At 38.7% G+C, this 25,056-nt stretch overlaps 1 protein-coding gene across 1 annotated transcript in view; it reads left to right on the top strand.

The window, feature by feature from the left end:
- The window catches only part of NRBF2 (nuclear receptor binding factor 2), a 35,077-nt gene that overhangs the window by 2,475 nt on the left and 7,546 nt on the right, over nucleotides 1-25,056 (top strand). The window contains exons 2-3 of the mRNA XM_059170136.1: nucleotides 15,073-15,157; nucleotides 18,724-18,764. Of these exons, the coding sequence (XP_059026119.1) occupies nucleotides 15,073-15,157; nucleotides 18,724-18,764 (126 nt within the window). The remainder of the gene's footprint in view (nucleotides 1-15,072; nucleotides 15,158-18,723; nucleotides 18,765-25,056) is intronic.

The following is a 25,056-nucleotide window of genomic DNA, read 5'->3' as shown; positions in this document are numbered from 1 at the left end:
GATAGGTTTTTTTTTTTTTTTTTAGATTACCACTTTTTTTTATGTCAGCAGTTAACCAACTTAGTATCCAGTAGACTAAACGTGAGAAATAGTTCTCAGTGCTGTGATTTAATGAGTGCCTGTGAAAATCCCAGTAGTTTATATAGGATTTTTCAGTTTCCTTTTTTCTTTTTTTTAAAAGATTTTATTTATTTATTTGATAGAGATCACAAGTAGGCAGAGAGGCAGGTAGAGAGGGAGAGAGGGAAGCAGGCTCCCCGCTGAGCAGGGAGCCCGATGTGGGACTTGATCTGAGGACCCTGAGATCATAACCTGAGCCGAAGGCAGAGGCTTAACCTACTGAGCCACCCAGGTGTCCTATAAAGGATTTTTCTAATGACATTATAGTATAGTCTAGATTTGTTGTATAAGGACGTATTGTAGTACCTAGATTTATAATTATTTGTCCTCAGAGTATCGTTGGTATTTAGGAAGAACTGGTTCCCAGTTTTACATAAAAATAAGCCTAGACTGATAGAAATAAAGTAATTACTTAGATTGTGGGTCACAAGTTACTTTAATAATCATGACCTTTTCTAACAGTAGTTCTGAATTAATGTACAATACTCACCATTTTCATTCATTGTGAGCTTTGTATATATTGGACTGTGGATTCTATGTCATCTAGTGCTTTTGCTTTAGTATGGATTCTCTTATGTCAGGTTTGCAGTAAGGGCCTTATGTCCTTACTTCCTGGAAGTAGATATTTTAAAATACAGGAGACTGGTCCTAGAATAGTCATTTTAATATATAATACAGATACTGTGTTCTAGTTCTCTGGTTTTTGAAATTGGTTAAAAGAAAAACTAAATCCAATATCCATTGTTGGGTGCAGAGGAATAACTAGTTTTTGGACTGAACAAGTTTGGTTTCATCAGTTTTTTTCTTTTTGTCAATCTTTAATATAGAAAAATTATAGCTTATGAAGTTAACTTAGTGTATATTTAGGCATTTCTTTCCGTTTAATTTTGTCATAGTGAGTGCTGGTAGCAAACATCAGAACTTGTGTGAGATAATTTGTAGTTCTTTGATTTGTTTACTGCCTATTTGGGAAGTGATGTCAGACCTTAATTTACACATGACTGTTGCTCATGCTTTGTTTACCTACTCTGCAAACTCTAAGGACAGGGTCCATGTGACTGTGTGGCCGCAGTTGTATGGGTTTGGCTCTATTAAGTGCTGAGAATGTTTTGTTGAGTAACTGAGCTTCCCTCTGGAGTGGTCATTCCTCCTGTAAGACAAGGAATCCGATATCATGGTCCAGAGAACAGCCTTGCGCATACCAGGAGCCTTTATAATTATCCCATCTTACTTAATGGTGACAGTAAAATGTTTAAGGTAAAAAACAGCCTGTTTTGAACTACTTTCTTGTTGCCCTAAAAAATTTTAAGTAAAGTTCATCCTCACAGCTATGTTGGGCTCACTGGGAGCACTCTGGGGAAAGGTAGTAGAGCGCGAAGACTTACCCCAAAATTACTAAGTGCTAGCGTTGGCATCTGGCACTTTACATATATAGTTGACCTTGAACAATGTAGGGATTAGGGGTGCCGGCCTCCTGTGTGGTCAAAAACTCCATGTATAACTTTTGACTCCCCATATACTTTTTTATGATGTATACTGTCAATTTTTATTTATGAGTGTACTACCTTAACCGTAAGTTTCTGTATGTTCCTTTATTATTTTTCATGTTTTCCGTATATTCACTAATAATCATAAGTAATTTTTTAAAACGTTTATTTATGGGGTGCCTGGGTGGCTCAGTGGGTTAAGGCCTCTGCCTTTGGCTCAGGTCATGATCCCAGATTCCTGGGATTGAGCCTCCCATGGGGCTCTCTGCTCAGTGGGGAGCCTGCTTCCCCCTGCCTTCTCTCTCTCCCTGCCTTGCTGCCTACTTGTGATCTCTGTCAGATGAATAAATAAAATCTTTTTTAAAAAAATAGAAGGTTTTTTTAATTTGGGGGGTGGGGGAGGGACAGTGGAAGAGGGAGAGAGACTCTCAGGCAGACTCTGCTGAACACAGAGCCTGATGTGGGACTCAGTCCAACGACCCTGAGATCATGACCCTAGCTGAAATCAAGAGTCCAGTGTTGAACCAGCTGAGTCACCCAGGCGCCTTACCCCCGCATAAAGAATATTATTAATAAATGAGAACATAATTTAAAAATGCCTCTATTATTTTACCAGTATTTACATAAACTTAAATATTTGTTTCCATGACCCTAATAGTCTTACTTATTTAATGTTTCAAGTTTTTATTTAAATTCTAGTTAACATACAGTGTAATACTAGTTTCAGGAGTAGAATTTAGTAATTTGTCACATGTAACACCCAGTGCTCAGTCACAAGTACCCTTAATACTTGTCACCCATTTAGTTTAAACCCCCTGCCCCACCTACCCTTCAGCAACTCTATTTGTTTTCTGTAGTTAAGAATCTTCTTATGGTTTGCTTCTCTCCCTCCCTCTCTCTTTTTTTTCTTTCCCTTATGTTCATCTGTTTTTTTTTTTCTCAAATTCCACATATGAGTGAAACCATATATTTGTCTTTGACTTCATTTAGCATGATACTCTCCAGTTCCATCCACTACATTGCAAGTGGCAAGATTTCATTCTTTTTGATGACTAATATTCCATTGTAAATATGTACCACATCTTCTCTATCCATTCACTGGTTGATGGACATTTGGGCTCTCTCCATAATTTGGCTATTGTGATAATGTTGCTATAAATATTGGAATGCACGTGTTCCTTTGAATCACTGTTTTTGTATCCTTTGGATAAATTCCTAGTAGTGCAATTGCTGGGTTATAGGGTAGTTTTATTTTTAACTTTTTGAGGAGCCTCTATACTGTTTTCCAGAGTGGCTGCACCAGTTCGCATTCCCACCAATAGTGTAAGAGGATTCCCCTTTCTCCTCATCCTCACCAGTAACTGTTGTTTCCTGACTTGTTAATTTTAACCATTCTAATGTGAGGTGATATCTCATTGTAGTTTTGATTTGTATTTCCCTGATAATGAGTGATGTTGAGCATTTTTTCATGTGTCTGCTGGCCATCTGGATGTCTTCTTTGGAAGAATGTCTATTCATATCTTCTGCATACTTCTTAACTGGGTTATTTGTTTTTGGGATGTTGATTTTGATAAGTTCTTTATAGATTTTGGACTAACCCTTCCTCAGATCATTTGCAGATATCTTCTCCCGTTCTGAGGGTTGTCTTTTAGTTTTGTTGATGGTTTCCTTGAAGTCCCAGTAGTTCATATTTGCTTTTGTTTCCCTTGCCTCTGGAGATGTATCTAGTAAGAAGTTGCTATGACTAATGTTAGAGGGGTTCTCCTCTAGGATTTTGATAGTTTTTTATGTCACATTTAGGTCTTCCATCCATTTTGAATTTATTTTTGTGTATGGTGTAAGGAAGTGATCCAGTTTCATTCTTTTGCATGTTGCTGTCCAGTTTTCCCAACTCCCTAAAGATTTAACTACTCCTAGCCTACTGTTGACTGGAAGTCTTAACCAATAACATAAACAGTTGATTAGCACATATTTTGTATATATATTATATACCATTTTCTTATAATAAACTAGAGAAAAAATACTAAAATCATAAGGAATGTACTTTGCGATACTACACTGTATTTACTGAAAAAAAATCCAGGTATAAGTGGACCTGTGCAGTTTGAACCACTGTTGTTCAAGGGTCAACTGTATTATTTATCTTCTTAGTAGCTGTATATTTCGCCATTTTACAGACGAAGATACTGAAATGCAGAGTAAATGGTGATAGTAGGATTTGAAAGCAAGATTCTCATTAAAATAGTGATCTTAGTATTAGATCAGTGTTTGCCCATTTGGTTTTTTTATTTTTATTTTTTTAATATTTTATTTATTTATTTGACAGAGAGATCACAAGTAGGCAGAGAGGCAGGCAGAGAGAGGGGGGAAAGCAGGCTCCCCACTGAGCAGACAGCCCGATGCGATAACAGGCTTGGTCCCAGGACCCTCAGACCATGAACTGAGCCGAAGGCAGAGGCTTAACCCACTGAGTGCCTTGGGTGCCACTCATTTGTTTTGACTGATCTGCAGTGAGATTTTTATGTAATGACCAGGACACATATACATATGTCTGTATTACTGCAGAGCTGCCACATTATGCATATGCCTCTTGAAATTGTGGGAAATACAGGGGCTTTCATAAATTTCACCCAAAACAAAACTCTAATATTCACTATTGCAATATTTTTAAAAAACGAACGTTTGCTATTACTGTGTAATACTTCATATTGGGTTTTTAAAGCTCTAATATTTCCTATTAGAGCTTAAATATTTACTGTAATATTTACTACTAGGTTTTTTAAATGCTGGTTTTGACCCACTAAATTGATTTCACAACTTACTGGGGGTAAGTATCCTATAGTTTGTCTTCACAGATGGTGGCAGTTCTGAAGTAAGCTACACTGGAAATGAAGTAGCAAAAAAGATGCAGCAGAGCTGCATGTGGGAGAAATTGATCATTAGAGTTAAAACCAAAAACAGGTCTTGGACTTCTCTAACACTTGAGCAGTTATCTTTAGTTACATTATGTTAGTTTGATGGGTCAGTTCAGTACTTTACTGTTAGGAGGTACTACTTTTCTGTGGGAGACTTACAGTGAATTTATTGGGGAAGGGAGGAGAGTGAATGTGGCTTCTCTTTTGCTCTCTATTAAGACCCTGCCACAAGGTTCAGAAGGACATTACATTTTTCTCTACCTTTTTAGTATTGTGTTTGTTATGGTGTTCTCTTCCTGTCATCTTTATGTACAGCTTTCCCCAAGGACACAGAAATAAATACATGAAAAGTAATAGAAAGTAAAACTCTTTTCCTTTGGGAAAAAAAGACAATATTGAGTCTATTTTTAAAGCAGTATGTGGAAGTAGGAAGTACTTCTTGGTGGGGGCAGTCACTAAATAATTTAGTTGTAGTTAGGATTTTCACTGGTTGCAGGTGATGAAAGCCACTTAAGATTAGCAAATGCCAAAAGCGATAATTTATTGAAAGGGATAGTGTATTGGAATCAAAAGAATGGTGCAGGAAGGCCAGAGCTACAATGTAGGTGGGTCTAAGAACTTGGGGGACCTGAGGCTCAAAGTTAATCAGATTCTCCCTCTGCCTCTTCAGGCTTGACTGCTTTACTTCTCTCCGCAGACTTACATTATTTGATTAATTCCTGAATATCACATTAGTTAAAACCACTTAAAACTTTCTTGACAGATGCTGTTTCTAAGCTTGAAAATCTAGTGGAAGAGATTCTTTATGTGTCCAGAGGACAAGGTAATATAAGATCATGGCAACTTCATAAGAGTCCTGTTGATTACCTAGGAAGAAGAGCAGTTCACACACAGAAGGAGTTGTGTGTGAAGTTATTTGTGAAGCGTTAGCTGTTTCTAACAAAGATTCAGCAAGGGAGGAATTTGTACAGGACACACAGTAAGACATTACTAAATCTGGAGCTCTTTTACTTTTTATAAATGTTTTAGAACATTTGTAGTATTGGGCTTTCATTTGTATTGAAGACAGAATAGGAACATTTCTGGTTAAAATGCCCAGGAGATTGGTTGTTGGATGAAATAGTGAATGAAGTGCACCAAGGACCAATTCTTTCTTTGTATATATGTATATACATATGTATAGTTATTTTTAGATTTTGATGCAGAGTTTTATTCTGATATTTTTTTGAAATACAGTAATGTTCTGTCAGCATTTACCAGTCTCCCATCCTTCTGTGCAACTTAGCATTCATTCCCTTATCCAGCTAACCAACAACTCTGAGTAATTATTGTCTCCTGAGGTACTGTTCTGGACCTCAAGGATTCAACAGTGAAGAGCACAAGGTCCCAGTTGTTACAATCTTTGTCCCGTGTCTTCAGCTTTCTTTTCATCTGTTGCATCCTCATTCCATATTTTCTTTAATATCTAAAGCATAGTTACTTTAAGTTCCTCAATATTAATTCCAGCATATGGACTGTCCCTGGGTTTGTTTCCGTTGTCTCTCTCATCATTACCAGTCACTTTTTCCTGATTCACGTGCTTAGTAAGTTTATTGTATGTCATGCTTTGTGGATGATGTGTTGTCGAGACTGAAATAGGAGTCTTCCTATAAAGAGTATTTCATGCTGGTTGGCAGTTAAAATACTGGCACATCACCATGATCTAGTCTAAACTTGGTTTTTAGGCTTTGTTAGGGTGCGCCCATTTTAGTTTTACCCTTAATGGCCTAGAGTGGGATCCTTAATCCATAGCGCTGACAGAACTGAAAGCCCTGGTGTTCACCAAGGTTACTGTAGTCTGTCCAGCCTAAACGGCAACCTGTCTCCCCAACGCTGTGTGGCTTCTGAAATGTCTGTGCAGCGTCTGCTAGGTCTCCTGGAGTTATACCTTGTGCATATGCAGTTTAGGCGTGGGCTAAAGGCCTGAAAGGATTTTTTTAATGCCTGTTCTTAGGTTGTCTTCTTCACTGCAGTTCCCTCCAATCCTGGACCCTCCTCAAATTCCAGTCTTTTGACTCTTGTCCTCATTCCACCTTCCCAGTTAGATACTGCCTTCTGCTTAGGTTTTATTTTTCTGCGCTATGTTTTGGAAAGTGATCTCAGGAAGCAAGCCAGGTGAATGTAGGTCTCACCGTGTGCTTATCCTTTTCTTGAAAATGTGGCCTTCTGTTAACTTTTTTGTTCAGTGTCTGTAAACTGTTGTTTTTATATATTGTAGTCAGCTTTGTAATTGTCTACAGCTGGTGGTAAGCCAGTGCTATCTACTGCCTTACAGCTGGGTTATAAATCTAAATCTCCATGAGAATTCAAGAGGTTCTCAACAAAATTACACCAGTTTATTGTAAGCCTAAATGCCAGAAAGTACTTTAGTATGAGATTGTAGTATCATGAAGTCTAATATCCAGTACTCAATGACAGTATCACAGCCTCATGAGGATTGGCCAGTTACTGCTTTCCCTACATCGGTTTCTAGGCGTGCTTGGTTGGCTTAATCAGTAGAGCATGTGATTTTTGATCTCGGGTTGTGAGTTGAAGCCCCACATTGGGTGCAGAGTTTACATTAGAAAAAAAAATACTTCTAATAGTGTTTGAGGCAGCTTACAGTTAAAGATGAAGATGCCATATATTAGTATATGCATTATACAGCGAAGTATTCCAAGATTTAGGAGCTCAAAATAACACATTTGTTTTCTTACAATTTCTATGAGGCAGAAATAAGGGCACGGCTTAGGTGGGTCCTTTGCTATAGGGTTTCAAGACTGATGTCAAGGTATCATCTGGGGTTGCAGTTCTATTTGAAGGTTCCACTGGGGCAGGAGCTACTTCCAAGCTCACTCATATGGTTGATGGTAGGATTTAATTCCTTGAAGGCTCTGTGATCAGCTTTTGGATACAGTTCCTTGCTGGCTGTTGGCAAACTACCCTCACTTTTTTCCATGTGAGCCTTTCCATAGGGCAGTTCACAACAGGACTGTTGGCGTCATTAAAGTGAGCATGGGAGAGAAAATGCTACCAGGATGGAAGTGGCAGTCTTTTGTAAACTAACCGTCTGAATCAACAAAGAATATCAAAAAAATACAATTCTTTGGGACTATATCAAACTAATAAGCTGTACAGCAAAGGAAATCGTTGACAAAATGAATGGGAGAAAATATTTGCAAATTATACATCTGATAAAGTGTTAATGCCTAAAATATATAAGGAATTCATATAACTCAATAGCAGAAAATCAAACATCCAATTAAAAAATGGGCTGAGGATCTGAGTAGATAGGCATTATTCCTTTTTTTTTAAAGATTTTATTTATTTATTAGAAAAAGAAAGAGCATGAGTGGAGGAGGCAACAAACGGAAAAGCAGGATACCCTGCTGAGTAGGGAGCCCAACTTGGGACTCAGTCCCAGAACCCTGGGATCATGACCTGAGCTGAAGGCAGACACTTAACCAACTGAACCACCCAAATGCTCCAAATAGACATTTTTCCATAGGAGACATGCAGATGGCGAATTGGTACAGGAAAAAATACTTAACATCACTGATACCAGGGAGATAGATGCACATCAAAACCACAGTGAGATACCATTTCACCCATATTAGAACGGCTAATATAAAAAAGACTAGAAATGACAGTTGTTGGCTAGGATGTAAAGAGAAGAGAACCCTTGCGCACTATTGCTGGGAATGCAAATTGGAGCAGCCACTATGGAAAACAGTATGAAAGCTCCTAAAATAAAAAGTAAGAATGGACCTACCTTATGATCCAACAGTTCCACTTCTGGGTGTTTGAAGAAAATGAAAGCACTAACTTGAAAAGTTATATGGACCCTATGTTCTTTGAAGCATTACTTCTAATAGCCAAGATACGGAAACAACCTAAGTTTCCCTTGCTGGATGAATGGATAAAGATGTGGTATTTATACAGTGGGATATTATTCAGACACACACACACAAACACACACGATAAGATCTTCTCATTTATGGCAAAATGAATGGACATAGAGGACATCATGTGATATGAAGTAAAAGAAAGACAGACGTGTGATTTTACTTACGTATGGAACTTAAAAGGCAAAAAAACCCCCAAAAACAAGCTCATAGAGCAGATTGGTATTTGCCTTAGGTGATGGTGAGGGGTGGTCAGAATAGATGGAGGAGGTCAGAAAATATAAACTTGTGGTTATAAATAAATCCTAGGATAGAATGTATAGCATGGTGACTGTTGCTGATAATACTGTTTGTGTATTTGAAAGTTGCAAAGATAGTATATCTTAAAAATCTCCGTCTGAAGAAAAAGGTTTTGGGGCATCTGGATGGCTCAGTTGGTTAAGTGACTATTGATTTTGGCTCAGATCATGATCTCTTAATCTCATGAGATTAAGCCCCACGTTGAGCCTGCTTAAGATTCTCTCTCCCTCAGCTCACTACCTCTTTAAAAAAAAAAAAAAAAAGTTTTTTTGTAATAATGTAAGGTGTGTGATGTTAAATAGACTTACTGTGATCATTTTGCAGTATACACAAATATCAAATCATGTACATCTGAAACTAGTATAATGTTACATGTCAACTATACTTGAATTAAAAAAGGAAATAGCCTATGGGAAGCAGCTACTAATGATTAGTTAACTGTGATGTATTAGAATGAAAAAGATAATTAGGACAGAAAACACTGATTTTTATTTTGAAGTATAGTTGACATAGTGTTATATATTTCAGGTGAACAATGTAGTGATTTAATAATTCTGTATATTATGCAGTGCTCACCAAAGTTACCATATGTTATTAAGTGTTATTGATTATATTCCCTGTGCTGCACTTTTCATCTCTGTTCCTTATATATTTATTTATTTATTTATTTATTTCTTCTTCTTTTTTATTGAGGTATAATTGACACACAATATATTAGTTTCATGTATGCACCATACTGGTTTGATATTTTAAGCATTGCAAGTTGATCCTCACAAGTCTTGTTATCCGATAATTATTTTGTAAGTGGAAGTTTGTATCTCTTAATTCCTTACACCTATTTGGTTCATCAACCCACCCCTCTTCCCTCTGACAACCACCAGTTCTCTGTTTGTTTCTGTTTTGTTGTTTTGGAAAACACTGATTTTTATGAAAGATTTATACACTTACAAGAAATCTGGAGGGTTAAAACAGACAAAAAATTGAGCTCATTTAGGGACGCCTGAGTGGCTCAGTTGGTTAAGCAGCTGCCTTCGGCTCAGGTCATGATCCCGGCGTCCTGGGATCGAGTCCCATATCGGGCTCCTTGCTCGGCAGGGAGCCTGCTTCTCCCTCTGCCTCTGCCTGCCATTCTGTCTGCCTGTGCTTGCTCTCTCCCCCCTCTCTCTCTGATAAATAAATAAAATCTTTAAAAAAAAAAAAAATTGAGCTCATTTATTTACCAGCAAGGGAAATGAAAATGGGTTAATGGAGTTGAAGGTCTTTTTTTTTTTTTTTTTTTAATTTTTTATTTATTTATTTGACAGAGAGAGAAATCTCAAGTAGGCAGAGAGGAGACAGGCAGAGAGAAGGGAGAAGCAGGTTCCCTGCTGAGCAGAGAGCCCAACGTGGGGCTTGATCCCAGGACCCTGAGACCACAACCCGAGCCGAAGGCAGAGGCCCAACCCACTGAGCCACCCAGGTGCCCCATGGAGTTGAAGATCTTGAACAGTGTTACATTGCCTTTTCTGCCTAACAGTTTCCTGGCCAGTATTGATACTTTGAGAAAAAGATAAATAAAATTTAAGTTTAATTTGTTTTGTTCAGTAGCCAAAATAGATGCATTCTTAGTTTAAACATTTTTTGAATTACTAGTGAATCCACTCATAAAGACCTGGAGTGTCTTTTATCCTTTCTTAATGAATATGAAATAATGAGTTAAATTAAAGCCTTTTCCGTAAACCAGTGCATCTTGAAATACTTGGCAAAAAACTCCCAAGTTATCAGAATTAAAATCTATCACTGCCCAGACTACTTTTAGAATCTCTCAACAAATATTTCCAGTTCAGTTGCTTCTCGTTCCTGTTTTATTTTGAATTACCAGAGTAACTTTATTTATAGACTTAATATGTTTAATGGCTGTGATTCTGCCAAGAAGAGTATTCAAAGAGATAAATTTTAGGGGCACCTGGGTGGCTCAGTGGGTTAAAGCCTCTACCTTTGGCTCAGGTCATAGTCCCTGGGATCCTGGGTCCTGGGATCAAGCCCTGCAATGGGCTGTCTGCTTAGCAGGGAGCCTGCTTTCCTCCTCCCTCTCTGCCTGCCTGCCTCTCTGCCTACTTGTGATCTCTGTCAAATAAATAAATAAAATCTTTAAAAAAAAATAAAGAGATCAATTTTAAATTGAAGGGATCTTTAAAAATTTTTTTTAAATATTTTTTTAAAGGTTTTATGTATTTATTTGACAGAGAGAGTGAGCACAGGCAGATAGAGTGGCTGGCAGAGGGAGAAGCAGGCTCCCTGCTGAGCAAGGAGCCCAATGTGGGACTCGATCTCAGGTGGCTGGGATCATGACCTGAGCTGAAGGCAGCTGCTTAACCAACTGAGCCACCCAGGCATCCCTAAAGATTGTTTTAAAAATAAGAAGTATTGGGGTGCCCGGGTGGCTTAGTTGGTTAAGCATCTGACGGTTGATCTCAGGGTCATGAGTTCAAGCCCCATGATGGATCCTACTTAAACAAGAAAGGAAGTATCAATAATAATAATAATGATAAATAAATAAAAATAAGTATTACCAAAATAAATTTCCTGTAATATTGTCACTTAAAAAAAAAAAGTTTAGTCTCTCCAACTACATTGTGAACTTGATGGCAAATACCACCAAGGGTTCTGTGGTCTTTTAACTAGTTTAATTTTAACAATACTCTCATTTTAGAGATGGGAAAACTCAGGCAGAAAGTTAAGAAAGTGAATTTCATGTGTCTAGTAATTGTTCAAGCTGAGATTTGAATCTAGGCAGTCAGTTCTGTACTGAGTCTGGGCTTGCTAGGTGTCTAACAAGGACTTAGTAGGAGCTGTTTTTGTTTTTTGTTTTTGTTTTTCTTAATAGGGAATTTGATTGCTGTGGTGTCAAATAACCTAGAGTAGGTGTGTGTTTTTATTTATTTATTTAAAGATTTTATTTATTTGACAGAGAGATATCACAAGTAGGCAGAGGCAGGCAGAGGGAGGCAGGGGTGGGGGGGAGGAGGGAAGCCGACTTCCTTTTTGAGCAGAGAGCCTGATGTGGGGCTTGATCCCAGGACCGGGAGATCATGACCTGAGCTGAAGGCAGAGGCTGAATTCACTGAGCCACCCAGGTGCCTGGGTATGTGTTTTTAAATGAGCTGTAACTCCTGAATTGGCAGAGTGATCAGAGATTGGACTTTACATGGGGAGGTTTTTAGTGAATGTAGGAGAGGTAAGAGATCCTGTTTTCACCACTTGAGGACTTTTTGTCTCTTTGGTGTTCAGGAAGCAATTTTTTCTGTTACTTTGGAGCTTGAAGTTGAATTAGGAAGTTTCATAAGTATAGTACAACATAGAAAGTGGTTAATGTCATCAGAGACACAGATCATAGAGACATGGTGTCAGAGTGAGGTGACCTAGAGCGTCCCATACCTGCTTCTCAGTGTGTCCAGGAGCCAGCTGTGCTTCACCTGCACGTACTCTAGACCAGTGGAATTAGTCTGTGTTTTAACCAGATCCCCAGGTGATTTGTATTCCATGAAAACTTGAAGCATCAATCTGTTCCACTTCTATCACTTCACAGAGCCTGAAGGATGATGTAATTTAACCCAGAGCCCTGGGTTCATGGTAGGGGTGGATCTGCACTTGCCATGCATAGTTAGGAGGTACTTTGAAATTTCAGAGCAGGTTTGTCTCTTATGTATGGCTTCTTGCAACGCTCAGAAAGGTTAAGGCACCTATAGATGGACCCCTTTCTTTATTTTTCATTTACTGCCTAGACTTAGAGTCTTGTGCCACTTGCTTTAACTAAATTATCAGAACACATAGAGAAATTGTGTTGATTATAACTTAGCTTTCTTCATATAGATTCTTTTCCCAAAAGATCTGTACCACTTCTGGGTACTATAAAATAACTCCTGGTTTAGAGCACATTTTTTTTTTTGCTCAGCTAAAAGTATTTTAAGCCCTTAGCCATTTCTTTTACCTGTTATTATTTTCAGGAATAAATTGAGAGTTAGGAGGAAAGTTTTATTATTATTTGAGGAATAAAAGTCTCTGAAACAGTTGAAATGAATGATCATGCTTTTAAAGAGTGTCGCTGGGTCTTCCTTACAAAAATAGAAGGGAAAATGTAAACAGCAAGCATTGCTGAGTGCTGTTTTCTACTTTTGTTTTCACCTCTGTTTTACATTGAGTATGATTTGCAAACATGCCCAGAATATTTCTAATCTCAGTTGCAAAACCGAATTCTCTGAAGTATTTTTATGAGGCATCTGTGGCACAGGTTTTCTTTTTTTTTTTTTAAATTTTATTTTTTAAAAAGATTTTATTTATTTATTTGACAGAGAGAGAGAGAGTGAGAGTGAGTGAGTGTGTGTGAGAGAAGGAACACAAGCAGAGGGAGTGGGAGAGGGAGAAACAGGCTTGCCGCTGAGCAGGGAGCCCGATTCGGGGCTCGATCCCAGGACCCCGGGATCGTGACTGAGCCGAAGGCAGATGCTTAATGACTGAGCCACCCAGGTGCCCCCGTGGCACAGTTTTTGAAAAGCATTCAAGATAAATCACTTTACACCTGACAGAACAGATTTGCTTTTTGTCTTCTTAAAACGTTGAGGGAAAGGGGCACGTGACTGGCTCTGTTGGAAGAGCATGTGATTGTTGATCTCGGGGTTGTGAGTTCAAGCCGCACATTGGGTATAGAGATTACTAAAGAAATGAAGTTGAACAGTTTCTTTTTTTTAAATTGTGGTTAAGTACACATAGCATACAATTTAGTCTCTTTATCATTTTTTACTCTCTTTATCATTTTTTAAGTACAAAGTATAGTAGCAAGTATATTCACTTGTTGTGCAGCAGGTCTCCAGAACTTTTCACCTTGCAAAACTGAAACTCTGCACCTTCAACAACTGCTCAGTTTTCTCTTCTGCCACCCTCAGCAACCATTTCACCTTGTTTTTATGAGTTTGACAGCATTAGATACTCACATAAATGGGATCATACAGTATTTGTCTTTTTGTAACTGTTTATTTTATATTTTATTATTAGCGTAATGTCCTCTTTGTAGCATGTGTCACCCATGTTGTAGCATGTGTCAGAATTTACTTCCTTTGCAAGGCTGAATACGAATTCCTGTGTGTGTGTGTATGTATGTATGTATGTATGTGTGTGTACACACACACATGCATGGATGTCGCATTTTGTTCCTCATTGATCTATTGATGCACATTTGGGTTGATTCACCTTTTGACTATTCTGATTAATGCTGCTGTGAATGTGTGTGTAGAGTGCTTTTCATTTTTTTTTCCCCAAGAAGCTTTGCTAAATCATTTGTTTGTTAATGTGAGAAAAACTACAGTAGTTAGAAGAATTGCACTGATATTTCTGTCTGTCTTCTTGCCTGCTAATATATAACCTTAGGTAAGATATATGGCCCTTGGGAGTCTGCTGGGCCTTCTTATGTCAGAAAGGGAGTCTTGGAAAGTTGCAGGAATTCTTTTTTTTTTTTTCTTAAGATTTTATTCATTTATTCATGAGAGAGAGAGGCAGAGGGAGAAGTAGGCCTCCCAGGGAGCCGGGAGCCGGATGTGGGACTCATCCCAGGACTCTGGAATCATTATCTGAAATGAAGGCAGACACTTAAACAACTGAACCCCCCAGGCACCCATTTGCAGGAATTCTTAAAGTGTAGCACAGATTCAGAGAGGCCAATGACTACTTACTAATCCATTTTCCTTTACATTTCCTTTCGTCATTTGCTTTTGGGAGTTCTGAGTTTATCTTTGTTGATTTGGTCAGTGGTTCTTGAGAAGGAAATCACTGTAATATTAAATATTTGTATAGTTAATTCTTCAGCTGTACAGTGTACAGATTTTTATCTTAAAAACAAATAGTCAATGTAATGTTGGAAGGGAAGAATGAGTTGATATAAGAGAAGCTTGGCTTTTCTGTAAGTAGTTTCCTGATTATAGTTGTTGAATGATACAAACTAGTGAAAGATCTGCAAGATGATTTTTGTTTTGAAAGGAGATTGTTAAAAATCAAGTAAATACACATTTTAGATAACAATCTGTGATTGAACTCTTTATTAATCTCTGAATAGTGGAAAAATGTGAGTCACTGAAGGAATTAAGTGCCTGGTGTGAAACTTAATGGTTTATGGGTAGAGTTGAGAAAAGTTGCCAGTCCTTTCAGCTCAAGGAGCTATCCACTAGATTTCTTACCGATGTAGCCGTACTGGTTTGCTATATGGCAAAAAAGGGTATCATTTATCTTGTCAAAAAAATTTTTTTTAAGTCAAGTCTTTTTATAATTTAGAGGAATTTCGGAATGTTTGTCTTCTAGGCTCATCAACAGAGCAGACGAGCAGATCGTTTATTAGCTGCAGGGAAATACGAAGAGGCTATTTCTTGTCACAAAAAGGCTTCCGGTGAGTATTTTTCTAAAGAAATACTGAGTCTAAAACTGGAGGGCAGTTTTTTTTCTCCAGCATCTCTCAACAGTATATTCAGAACGAAAGTCACAATAGTGAAGATGTGTTGTTACCCTGCATATACAGCGTTGACACTACTGGCCCATGAGAACATTGGTTTGGATTACTGTTCCAGTGAGTATGTTGGATTTCCCAGTTCTTCCTAATCTAGTCTTCCTAAACCATGAGGGTTCCATATGCCATATTATTGGTAAATGACTCTGGACACAGGTTTCTGAATCCAAAGGTTCCCTTTTCTTTGTTTGTTATTTTGTGAGTCAAGTGATGAAGTTTATTAAGTGAAGACACAGAAAAAGCTCTCAAGAGTGAGAGGGGTCCTGACAGGGTTGCCCTGAATCCAAAGATTCCTAAAGGTAAATGTGCTTGCAAGGAGTCTACCTGTTTATCTTAGTTGTTAGGGAAAATGGATTTCAAATAGTTAGCTGTTTTGGGTTATGAAAGTAATAACTGAATTAATTTTAACCAATCAGTTTTCACTGAATTTCTGTTTTCTAAGATGCTGATGACACTCTTTCTTTAGCTTCTTTCTGAGTATTTCATCTGTATATTCATGCCTATGGTATTTGCTGCTGATTGCTTTGTTTTCAGTGTGAAATTTAGGATTAATAACTTCTCATCAAACTGTTATTTTATCCCAGTCAGTTGTACAGTTCAGCATATGTTGAACTCAGAAAAAGATCTTTGGGGTCTGTTTTGTAAAGACTGGTTTCTCGTGGCTGGTTAACAAACCTAGAAGCTTTGGGGAGGGAGTGTTCTACTCATGCTGCATTCAAAATAGGCCACCTTTCTTAGAGAAAGTCCTGTAGTCTTTCTGGTGGAGGAAGACACTTTTTTTTTTTTTCCTTTCAGGCTGCTGTGTTGATTAAAGCCATGTTGTTTCTTGGCAGAGTGTACCCCTCCAGTGTTGCCTTAGTGCTGAAATACAGACCACACAGTGGACTCCGGTTTGAATAAGTTCTTTTATGTCATTGGTTTTTGCCTACACACCTATGATTTTCAGAGAAAATTTCAGGCCTTGTTTTTAAAGAATAAGTTTTGCCACTGAAGTGTATTCCTTAAGCAGTAGGGTTGATTGCATAATACATACCCTGTAAGTGTTTGTTAATGAATTTTTATGGTGAGTTTTATGGAGAGCTTTTTTTTTTTTTTTTTTTTTAAAGATTTTATTTATTTATTTGTCAGAGAGAGAGCGAGCAAGAGCGAGCATAGGCAGACAGAGTGGAAAGCAGAGTCAGAGGGAGAAGCAGGCTCCCTGCGGAGCAAGGAGCCCGATGTGGGACTCGATCCCAGGACGCTGGGACCATGACCTGAGCTGCAGGCAGCTGCCTAACCAACTGAGCCACCCAGGCGTCCCTAGGGAGGTAGAATTTAAGTGTGATTAGTTAATCCCGCTGAACTGATTTGATTTGGAGTTCAGACTTGGTTAAAAATAGCCTTGTGTTTTAGAGTGGAGTTGTGAATATAATGCTAGTTTGAAAATTGATGTGTTTAAGGGTGCCTGGGTGGCTTAGTTGGTTAGAATTCTTGGCTTGTAGTCTTACGCAGTCCACTTCCCTAAGGGGTTTTGTTTTTTTCATAAATAATGAAAAGGGCAAATTTTATTTATAAATAAATTTATATTTTGTTTTTAAGTGAACTCTACACCGAACATGGGGCTGTAGTTTAAAACCCTGAGATGAAGAGTCAAAAATTCTACTGACTGAGCCAGCCAAGTACACCTTAAAACCCAAATTTTATTTTATTAATTTTTTTCAAAGATTTTATTTCTTTATGAGAGAGAGAGAGAGCACAAGTGAGCACAAGCAGGGGGAGAGCAGGGAGAGGGAATAGCAGGCCTCCCGCCGAGCAAGGAGCCCGATGTGGGACCCTTTCTCATGACCCTGACATGCGACCTGAGCTGAAGGCAGTTGCTCAACTGACTGAACCATGCAGGTGTCCCAAGACCCAGATTTTAAATTGAAGCATGGGACATTCTTTAAGTGACAGTATGACTTTTGTTGATTCTTTTGCACTTTGGAAACTCAGTGTCTTTGGGTATCCTCTGCTGTCATGTTACGGTTTCAAGGTTCTACAGGGGTGGTCCAGTTGGTCTAAGTTTGGTTTTTAGAAACTTCCATTTGTTTATAAAGTGAATTTAAAGCAAACTGTAGTTCGCATAGGGACACAAATGTTTGCAGACATAATAGGAAGTTTAGGGAAGTTCATCCACACTGTATCAGACTAGTAGATGAAATGTCTCAACACCCTTAAACATGAAGAAAAAAAAAACGGTCTATATGCAGCTATTCAGACTTACTATAGGAATAAAAGGCAGAAAAGTTGAGGATAAAAATGTTAAGTATGGCTACAGCAAAGGCTATAGAACCAACTGTTTTCTGTTGGGGAGAGACCATCCAGTTAATTCTTTATCATAAAGACTGGTGGAACCTGGTAGACAATAAAATCATTAAAATATTTGAATTAAGACGAAAGAAACATTGCATTGTAGTATCTGCAAGAGGCAAAAAGGAACTTAATGTAGGGATGAGAGATACTGAAAAGTTTATAGTAAGCAAGAAATAAACAAAATGGAGACTGTGTGTGATTTATTATTATAATACTTGTCATTTATACTGTTTTGTTCCAGATAGTATATAAAAGGCCTTGAGAGGAATACAGCAAAATAAAAAATGTAATTAAAAATAAGCAGATGAGGAATCCACAGAAGGATAAAACGAGGACTGCCTGGAAGCATAGTTCGCAAAATGCACCATGAGTTCTTGCTTATTTGATAGAAGGAGCACTTGGCTTTGAGCTTTCTAGAAGATATGTGAGAGAGGAAAACTAGGGATTTTTACAGTTACTTTTTATATCCAAGTCAATTAAGTCACCCAGGAACTGATCCTAAGGTCAGAGAGAAGTTGATTGAATTACTGAACATTTATGGTCTTCATAAAAGACATTATACTATCCTCAGCAACTTGCTTACAATAAATAAGTCAACAAGTTCTTACGGCTCTTAACTACCTGATTCATGGTAGGTTGATGGGATAGCTCAGAAGTAATTCAGTAAAAGTAGTTCTGTAGGAGGCCAAAATGATATAGTCTAGGTATTCATGTGGGTAAAAAGACACTATTAACCAGTTTTTTGATATTTTTGTGATCAAAATGGGTAATAGGGTTTTGATAGGTTCTTGTTTCATTTTAATCCTTCGTGATTCTATATTTCTGATTAGGCTATCTGTACTTTCTTAATTATGAAGTCTATAAGGATTTTGAAGAACAGACCCCTTCAGGACAGGTAGAGAGTATCTACAGTTGGTTACCACTTCTTCTTGGAGAAGTTAAGAATCCTATCTTCAAATACCCACCTCGTTTATTTTCAGGAACAGGATAACTATTTAGCAGAATTACTTCTAAAACCAGTTCTTTTTGTCATAGGAGTACTTAAGCTCTTCCTTTGGCCTGTTGATTATAAGATTATGACACTCATATTAATATGCCTTTTTTTTTTTTTAAACCAGCATACCTTTCTGAAGCCATGAAGCTCACACAGTCTGAGCAGGTGAGATAGTTTCTTAATATTTTTGTGGTAAGGGTTAGAGGGATTTTCTTGTGGGGACTTGAACTGTATATAAAATAAAATACTGTGGCCCCTTGGGTGCCTGGGTGGCTCAGTGGGTTAAGCTGCTGCCTTCGGCTTGGGTCATGATCTCAGGGTCCTGGGATCCAGCCCCTCGTCGGGCTCTCTGCTCGGCAGGGAGCCTGCTTCCCTCTCTCTCTGCCTGCCTCTCTGTCTACTTGTGATCTCTGTCTGTCAAATAAACAAATAAAATCTTAAAAAAAAAAAAATACTGTGGCCCCTTTCAGAACACTGTTGTCCAAAATACGTTTAAGATGGAAAAGAGAAGAGTACTTCAGAAATTAAAACTCAGTGAACTGCAGTCAGTGTCCCAGACATGGCATGCAGAAACTTCTGTTTTCTCTTTGTTACTCCTAGATCTCGGGTCACTAAATGTGTTCCCTAGAGACTTCTGGGGCCTTTCCTGAGTATTGACTCATGGAGAGTAAGCAGGTCTGGTCAAGCGGAAACCAGTTGGCCTCCCCTTTGCATGCCAAAAATAATTTAAATCTGAATTTGTCTTTTACTGAATTCCTAAGCAGTTCTGGTACCTTTAAATTTTGTTTCACTAATGGCTTTAAATTTCTTCTGTGTTTGGGGAGGGCCTACCTAGGTTTTGAAAATACCTTTATCCAAAGATGATTTTCTGATTATAAAAGTGACAGGGTACATAGGAGGTACTCAGTAGTGTTTGTCTAATTGAATTAAGGAGATCCTTTCTGTAAGAGGATATCAGTGGGCAGGGAAAAAAATACCACTTTCTCAGACTGAACCAAGAGAACCTAAAAGTTATGTTCTATTCTATGCTCTTCCCTTTGAATGTATAGAACTGCTCATGTTAGCCATGTAATATAAACATACACGGAGCCTCCTTAACCCCATTAATAAAAAGGGATTTTAGCTGGGGCGCCTGGGTGGCTCAGTCAGTGAAGTGTCTGACTTTTTTTTTTTTTTTTTTTTTAAAGATTTTATTTATTTGTCAGAGCACAAGCAAGGGGAGCAGCAAGCAGAAGAAGCAGATTTCCTTTTGAGCAAGGAGCCTGACCTGGGACTCGATCCCAGGACCCCAGGATCATGACCTGAGCCAGAGGCAGACACTTTAACCTACTAAGCCATCCAGGTGTCCCTGAAGGTCTGACTCTTGATTTCAGCTCAAGTCATGCTCTCAGGGTCTTGGGATTGAGCCTCACTGTGGGCTCTGCACTCAGCCTGAAATCTGCTTAGAGATGCTCTCTCTCCTTCTCCTCCTTCCCCCCTGCTCTCTAAATCTCTCTCTCTCTAATAAATAAAATAAATCTCTGAAAAGATCTTAACTAGTTGTAGAATGAATGTTTAAAGAGGAAAGTTTTCTAATTTTAAGCTAAGTACAAATGGCGTTTCAGAGAGGTCAGGCCATTCAAAAAAAGTCTTACTCAATGTGTTGATTTGGAAAGGACTTCTGACTTTCTGAATGAATGGGGTTTTGTTTATGAATTTAAAAAAATAACTTATCTAAGGTAGAAAGGCCCAATTATTTTGTTTTTGCTTTTTTGTTTAAAAAATTTTAAAACCTAGCAGAATAGAATTCTCATTGAATCACATTATCATTATTTTTTAGACCATTGTTTTTCTTACTTAGAACTTTTTAAAAGCACCCAGTAAATACTGTTAACAGAATACCAGATAGTATTTTAAACAAAATATTAAAGCTTTTTTTGGTATACTCTACTGTGAATATGTTACCTTTACAAATAGAAAATTGTTAGGTTTTCCACAAATACTCATTGACAAAAAAACACAGTATAGAAAATGTGGAAAATACATACTGTTGAGTCTTGAACAACTTGAGGCTTAGCTGTGCCAGCTTCCTTAAATAGTAGAAAATCTGCCTGTAGCTTTTGCTCCCCCTACCCCCCATGCCAAACTTAATTACTAATAGTCTGCTGTTGACCAGAAACCTTAACGATAACATAAACAGTTATTTGCACATACTGTGTATGTTGTGTAATTATATACTGTATCCTTATTACAAACATAAGCTAGAAAAAAAGAAAATACTAAAATCACAAGGAAGAGAAAATATGTTAAGAGTACAGTCTTCTATTTGTTTCTGTTGTCTACAAGATTAATTGTCGTTACTGCCAACATCAGTACTGTAGATATTAATATGTATTACTGACAGGAGACATCAAAAATGAAAATGTGAAAAAAACTCATTTATTTACAGGTATAACAATGCATGCATTGATAACGAAGAAGTGTTAGTATTATTGCTTTATGGTAGACTAGCCTGAAAACTGATGTATGAGTCAGTCACTATAGAATATTTATGGTGTATAGTATTACAGTGGTATTGGAAACATTGTTACATTTTTGAAAACCCACTTAACCTGTGATGGTAGGCTAACATGCGGTTTCTCCCATTTATGGGAGAGGTGTACTGAATGGTAGTGTAACTCTTTTAGAAGCAAAGGCATAAAACGGTAAGAAAACATTATGCCCATGTAAAGACTGCTTCCACACGAGTCTTGCACTCGGTGTCAGACACAATGAGAACTTCGGCGATGAGGAGGACACAAACTGTCCATACAGTTCTTCCTGCATAGTTAATAGATTTTCACATGAAGCTACTTAAACAAAGGTTAAGTTCGTTAACTATATGGCATGATGATGAGTTACTACTCTTCATTAAGTGGAAGGAGATCATAAGGTTTTTGCATTACCATCATAAAAGGTGTTTTGTTTTGTTTTTAAAGATTTTATTTATTTATTTGACAGAAGAGTCAGCGAGAGAGGGAACACAAGCAGGGAGAGTAGGAGACAGAGAAGCAGGCTCTCTGGTGACCAGGGAGTCCGATGTAGGGCTCGATCCCAGGATGCTGGGATCATGACCTGAGCCAAAGGCAGATCCTTAACTGACTGAGCCACCCGGGTGCCCTGGTTTTGTTTTGTTTTTTTCTTTCTTTCTTTTTTTTTTTTTTTTTTAAAAGATTTATTTATTTATTCGACAGAGGAGATCACAAGTAGGCAGAGAAGCAGGCAGAGAGGGAGGAAGGGAAGCAGGCTCCTTACTAAGCAGAGATCCCGATGCGGGGCTCAATCCCAGGACCCCGAGATCATGACCCGAGCCGAAGGCAGAGGCTTTAACCCACTGAGACATCCAGGTGCCCCTTGTTTTGTTTTTTTAATAAGTATTTATTTTAATAAGTATTTATTTGTTCACAAATGAGGTGGTCTGAGCTCAGCTGATCAGTTGTGGGTTGGGGGTGGGGGGCAGCTCTCGTGTAGTCAGACGGTGGCAGCTGGTGATGTTATCTCCAAGGTGGCTTCTTTCTTGTGGCTGGGCTGGGGAGACTTACGGGTCTGAGACAGGCAGAGCTCCTCCGGTAGCACAGCAGTGATATCTTCCCTCTACCCCCCCCTCCTCTTCTCTCTGGTTTTCTGTAATCTGGCCATGTGGCATTTGAAGTTTCCCAGCATGATCCCTCCTGCTCTGTTCCTTGAATTGACCACAAAGGCCCACCCGGGTTTGAGGGGAGGTGTATTAGACTCTGTCTCTTGACTTTTTTTTTTTTTTTTTAAGATTTTATTTATTTGACAGAGAAAGAAAGCACAAGTGAGGAGAAGCAGGCCCCTCCCCCCCAGCAGGGAGCCCAGTGTGGGGCGGGGTAGATCCCAGGACCCCTAGCACTCCGGGATCATGACCCCAGCTGAAGGCAGACTGCCAACGACTGAGCCACGCATGTGCCCTCTCTTTACTTGTTTTAAAACCACCACACTGGGGCTGTGCTGCCCTGGTTGGTCCACACCCCAGCTTTGCCTTTTGGCTATGTGATCTTGAGCATGTTCCTGAGAGTGTCTTTCTCAACTCTCATTTATTTGTTTGTTTGTTTTTAAGTTTGGTTGATAATATAGTGTTATATTAGTTTCAGGTGCACAAGATAGTGATTTGACAATTCTGTGTATTCAGTGCTGACCATAAGTATAGTCCCAGCCTCTCACCATACAGTGTTACTCCAGTATTAATATTGATCGGATTCCCTGTGCTGTACTTTCCATCTCCATGACTTATAACTGGAAGTTTGTACCTCTTTTTTTTTTTTTTTTTTTTTTTTTTTTTTTTTTTTTTTTTTAAAGATTTTATTTATTTATTTGACAGAGAGAGATCACAAGTAGGCAGAGAGGCAGGCAGAGAGAGAGGAGGAAGCAGGCTCCCTGCTGAGCAAAGAGCCCGATGCGGGACTCGATCCCAGGACCCTGAGATCATGACCCGAGCCGAAGGCAGCGGCTCAACCCACTGAGCCACCCAGGCGCCCAAGTTTGTACCTCTTAATCCTCTTCACCTGTTTGTCCCATCAACCCATCCCCCTCTTCCTGTGGTCACCATCATTTCTCTGTATTTGAGTCTGTTTCTGTTCATTTGCTTTTTAGATTCTACCTACAAGTAAAATCATATAGTATTTGTCTTACCTCTCTCTTAATTTGTTTAATGTGTGACCCTCTAGGCCCATCCGTATTGTCATAGGTGGTAAGATCACATTATTTTTGATGGCTGTGTAATACTCTTGTTATTTACATACACCACATCTTTTTTTTATCCATTCATCTATCCATAGACACTTAGGTGGTTTCATATCTGGGCTATTGTAAATAATGCTGCAGTGAACGTAGGGGTGTGTAGATCTTTTCCAATTAAAAAGTAAACATTTTTCTTTTCTTTGGGTTAATACCTAGTAGTGGAATTACTGGATTGTGTGGTGGTTCTATTTCTTAATTTTTAAGGAACTGCCTCCCTGGTTCCATAGTGGCTCCACCAGCCACGCCAGGAGGGTTCCTTTTTCTCTACATCCTGGCGGGTACCTGCTGTGTCTTGTGTTGTTGATTTTAGCTATTCTGACAGGGGTGAGGTGATAACTTATTATGGTTTTCATTTGCATTTCCCTGAAGGGTAGTGATCTTGAGCTTTTTTTCATGGGTCTGTTGGCTATGTGGATGTCTTTTTTGGAGAAATGCCCATTCATGTCTTCTGCTGATTTTTATTTTTTTTTTTAGGATTTTATTTATTTATTTGACAGACAGAGATCACAAGTAGGCAGAGAGGCAGGCAGGGACAGAGAGCTGGGAAGCAGGCTCACTGCTGAGCAGAAGCCTGATGTGGGGCTAGGATGTGGGGCTAGGATCCGAGGACCCTGGGATCATGACCTGAGCTGAAGGCAGGGGCTTTAACCCACTGAGCCATACAGGTGCCCCTGCCGATTTTTTAATTGGATTGTTTTTTTCATAAAGAGTTTCATGAATGCTTTATATATTTGAATATTAACCCCTTATTGGATTCATCATTTGTGAATACCTTCTCCCACATAGTGTTTCCTTTTCATTTTGCTATAGTTTTTTTTTTTTTTTTTTAAAGATTTATTTATTTGACAGAGAGAAATCACAAGTAGACAGAGAGGCAGCCAGAGAGAGAGAGAGAGGGAAGCAGGCTCCCTGCTGAGCAGAGAGCCCGATGCGGGACTCGATCTCAAGACCCTGAGATCATGACCTGAGCCGAAGGCAGCGGCTTAATCCACTGAGCCACCCAGGCACCCCTTGTTATAGTTTTTGTTGTGCAAAAGCTTTAATATTTTGATAGTTCCATTTACTTTTGTTTTTGTCATACTTGCTTGAAGAGACAGATCCAAAAAATAATCCCTGAGAGCAGTGTTAAAGAACTTACTGCTTAGGTTTTCTCCCAGGAATTTTGTGGTTTCAGGTCTCACATTTAGGTCTTTAATTCATTTTGAGTTTATTTTTGTAGGTGGTATAAGAAGTCTGATTTCATGCTTTTGCTTGTAGTGGACCAGTTTTATTAAAGAGACTGTCTTTTCCCTATTGTATATTCCTGCCTACTTTGTCATAGATTTACTATATGTGCATTTATTTTTGTGATCTCTGTTCTGTTCTGTTTGGTTTATGTGTCTGTTTTTGTGCCATACCATACCATTCTGATTACATCGCTTTGCAGTGTAGCTAAATCTGGGAGTATAGTACCACCAGCTGTGTTCCTTTATTTTTTTTTTTTTTAAGATTTTCTTTATTTTGAGAAAGAGAAAGAGGGAGAGAGCATGAGTGGGGGGAAGGGGCAGAAAGAGAGGGAGAGAGAGACTCCCTGCTGAGCTAGGACATCCCCAACCCCCCCCCCCCCCCCCCCCCCGCAAACTCAGGGAGATTATGACCTGAGCTGAAGGCAGATGCTTAACCACCTGAGCCATCCAGG

Source organism: Mustela lutreola, chromosome 4 (genome assembly GCF_030435805.1).
Source record: "Mustela lutreola isolate mMusLut2 chromosome 4, mMusLut2.pri, whole genome shotgun sequence".
NCBI classification, from domain to species: domain Eukaryota; kingdom Metazoa; phylum Chordata; class Mammalia; order Carnivora; family Mustelidae; genus Mustela; species Mustela lutreola.
This window is presented reverse-complemented; position numbering and strand designations above follow the sequence as displayed.